Genomic DNA, 2,791 nt, shown 5'->3' with positions numbered 1-2,791 from the left:
ATTTGATATTTTAAAAATTAGTATATATTGTTCTAAACACAAAAGATCTCAAAACATCGAAATAAGAAAAATACCGTAAATCAAAAAAAGGTTTACTGTTATTTAGTTTGGTTCAAAACCTACAATATCTTCATTGCTTTCACTGTAATTTATTTTTTTATTATTTAGGGAGCATTATAAATAGTTATGTTTTTAAAAGAAAAAAAACTACTATAATAAATAACACATTCAATTGAACTAAACTATGCATGTCTATTTAAATATATTTACACATGGCTTGTGTATATAGTATATATATACATATATATTATTCATACCTTCGGTGTATAGGATGCAAGCAGATTTTGACGTCAAATTTTGGGGTAAAAAGTGCATCTTATACCTTGAAAAATATGGTAATTTTTTTAAAAATTAGTTTAATAAAAGTTAAAATAAAAACTTTAAACCTTCAATATTAATTTTAAACTTAAAATCAGCATATCTATGGTCACTAGATTTATAATGGGTCGTTGTTCGACCATATTGTGATGAATGAAAAGAGCACCGTTAAGATAGTGTATATTTCTTAACTTACAAAATTGTTGTAGAGCAAAATCTTTAGTTGAAACTTTCAGCTTTCTATAGGTAAATCACAAACTTGTATTTAGTGAATTGTTCAGTCTATAGACCTCTGAATGATTGCAAACGTCTTATTTGCCGATGATACCATGGTAAACCTGGAAAACATTACTTGATTACAATTTACAGCTTTTACAATAAAGAATATTATTTTTTATAACAGGTAAATGTTTCAGTCACTGGTGTGATCATTTTCAAGTTCACAAGTTTTTAATGTTAAACTCGTGTACTTAAGAATGATTGTACAGTGATCAAAACATCAAACCTGTTCTAAAAAAATATTATTCCTTACTGTAAAAGCTGTAATTTGTAATCAAGTAATACTTAATCAGTAAGTAAACTCAAAATGAAACTATTAAGGTCAAAACCTTGTATTGTACATGCATTTTTATTTTTCCTTATTACATTTAACCTTTGAAAAAAATTCTTTAAATGGCTAATATTAGCTTTGCAAAGTACGAGTACAATTTGTAACTGCATATTTTTACGTCCGTAGGCTTACGTTATGCTGCTATAGCAGGATTGGGTGTAAATGGCGAGGACCATATCATGAACTTCAAAATCACGAAGAGCTTTGCCTTCATCCACATAAAACGGGTAAAGAAGTGATAGAGGCTCTTGCTGTAATTGATGAAAAGAATCTTCAGGAGAACGAGCTCTACTCCTGTGTGTTTGAGTTACTCTCTTATGAAAAAATTGCCTTTAATGGTGAGGTTTTACATCTTTCATACTTTTAAAAGCTTGTTATTACGACAGTGTTACAGTATAATAAAGGTTTATATGTGGATTTAAACAATTTTGTTTGATAATAATATGATATTGAAGTGAAAATTAATATTCAGTTTTTAACTTCAGCATATCAGCTCATAGAATGGCTCCGAGTTTTTTTTCGCAAAGTACAAACTTTTAGCTCATAGCTCCATCATCTATTGACCGATTTGAGATCTAATTACAGTTTTAGACTCAGGAGGTCAAATCCTTTTCATAGATTAAGTTACTCTAATCCTGCTTAAAAGAATTTCAAGTGCCATGGCTATGTAGGATTCCCTCTTGTTGGTAAAAACAAATGTTTACCAGTCTACAAAAACATATCCTTCAATTTCAGGTTAAAAAATAAAATTGAAAGCAGCATATTTACAGCAACAAAGTGGGTGAAGAGTAAAACACTTAAGATTTTGTTTCAGTAAAACAAAATGTAAAGTTAAACATACATAAAATTGATTACAAACAAACATGTGAAAAAAACATAACAGTTAAAAGAAACTAAAAATCAAGAATTTGGCTTTCACTCTTTGTCAGTTCCAGTATTCTATGACATGAAGATTTCATTGTTACATTTAAGTGTTTCTATCAAACTTTGCCGCAATGAAGAGCTACCAAGGTACAAACTCCAAGTGGTCGGATAGTTCGCAACTGAACATTTTGTTACCGTTCCTTTACATATGTTATTTAAGATCATAAAATAAAAATAGTTTGTCAGTATTAGTTCATTAGACAAACACTCCAGTTAGTAAAATATTAGTAAACATTTCTTCAATATTAGTTTATTAGAGAAACATTCCGTCAAAATAAAAAAGGCTCTTATATTATAAAAAATTTCAATTAACATTATAAAAAAAATTATTTAGGCTTTCCTCGAGTAGTTGTCGAGCCATAATGAGTTATTTATACGTAGTTGGAACAGGCAGAAAAATGACCTGGTAGCGAAATACTCTAGTAACGAAAAGATCGGTATTGAACTGTCCTAGAACCCCAATTCCATGTCAAAATAGATTGTTACATTTTTTGCAGATTTTAATCTAAAAATGTACTAAATTGAATTGAAACTTTTTAGATTTAGTATCTCATAAAGGCTTAAGTGTGATAGACTTGTATAGAGCTATTACTGAGAGTTAACCACAAAACAATGTTCCAGATACCATGTTGTACATGGAATTACCTCATTCTGATGACCATGATTATGAAGTGTTGGTCAACTGTGCAGTTTCCATTATATCAAGCTTTTACAAAGAATGTTGGTTAATATTAGCTAGACTGTTGTATACTTTCCATGTGGATATCAGCTTCAAAGATCATATTTAAATATCTGTATTGGGGAACTTGGCTAAATGAAATTACTCTGATTCTACTTTCTTCTGTTAATTTGAAAGTGTAGCTGGAATATTTTGAATTT

The 2,791-nt window shown here is 29.2% G+C and overlaps 1 protein-coding gene across 1 annotated transcript in view; it reads left to right on the top strand.

The window, feature by feature from the left end:
• The window catches only part of LOC106475587 (cysteine and histidine-rich protein 1-B-like), a 14,496-nt gene that overhangs the window by 6,391 nt on the left and 5,314 nt on the right, over nt 1-2,791 (top strand). Inside the window, exon 3 of the mRNA XM_013936265.2 lies at nt 1,115-1,326. Within this exon, the coding sequence (XP_013791719.1) occupies nt 1,115-1,326 (212 nt within the window). The remainder of the gene's footprint in view (nt 1-1,114; nt 1,327-2,791) is intronic.

The sequence above is a fragment of the Limulus polyphemus genome, unplaced genomic scaffold (assembly GCF_000517525.1).
Source record: "Limulus polyphemus unplaced genomic scaffold, Limulus_polyphemus-2.1.2 Scaffold8841, whole genome shotgun sequence".
Classification (NCBI taxonomy): Eukaryota; Metazoa; Arthropoda; class Merostomata; order Xiphosura; family Limulidae; genus Limulus; species Limulus polyphemus.
The sequence above is the reverse complement of the archived record's forward strand: the minus strand, read 5'-3'. Positions and strand labels throughout refer to the sequence as shown.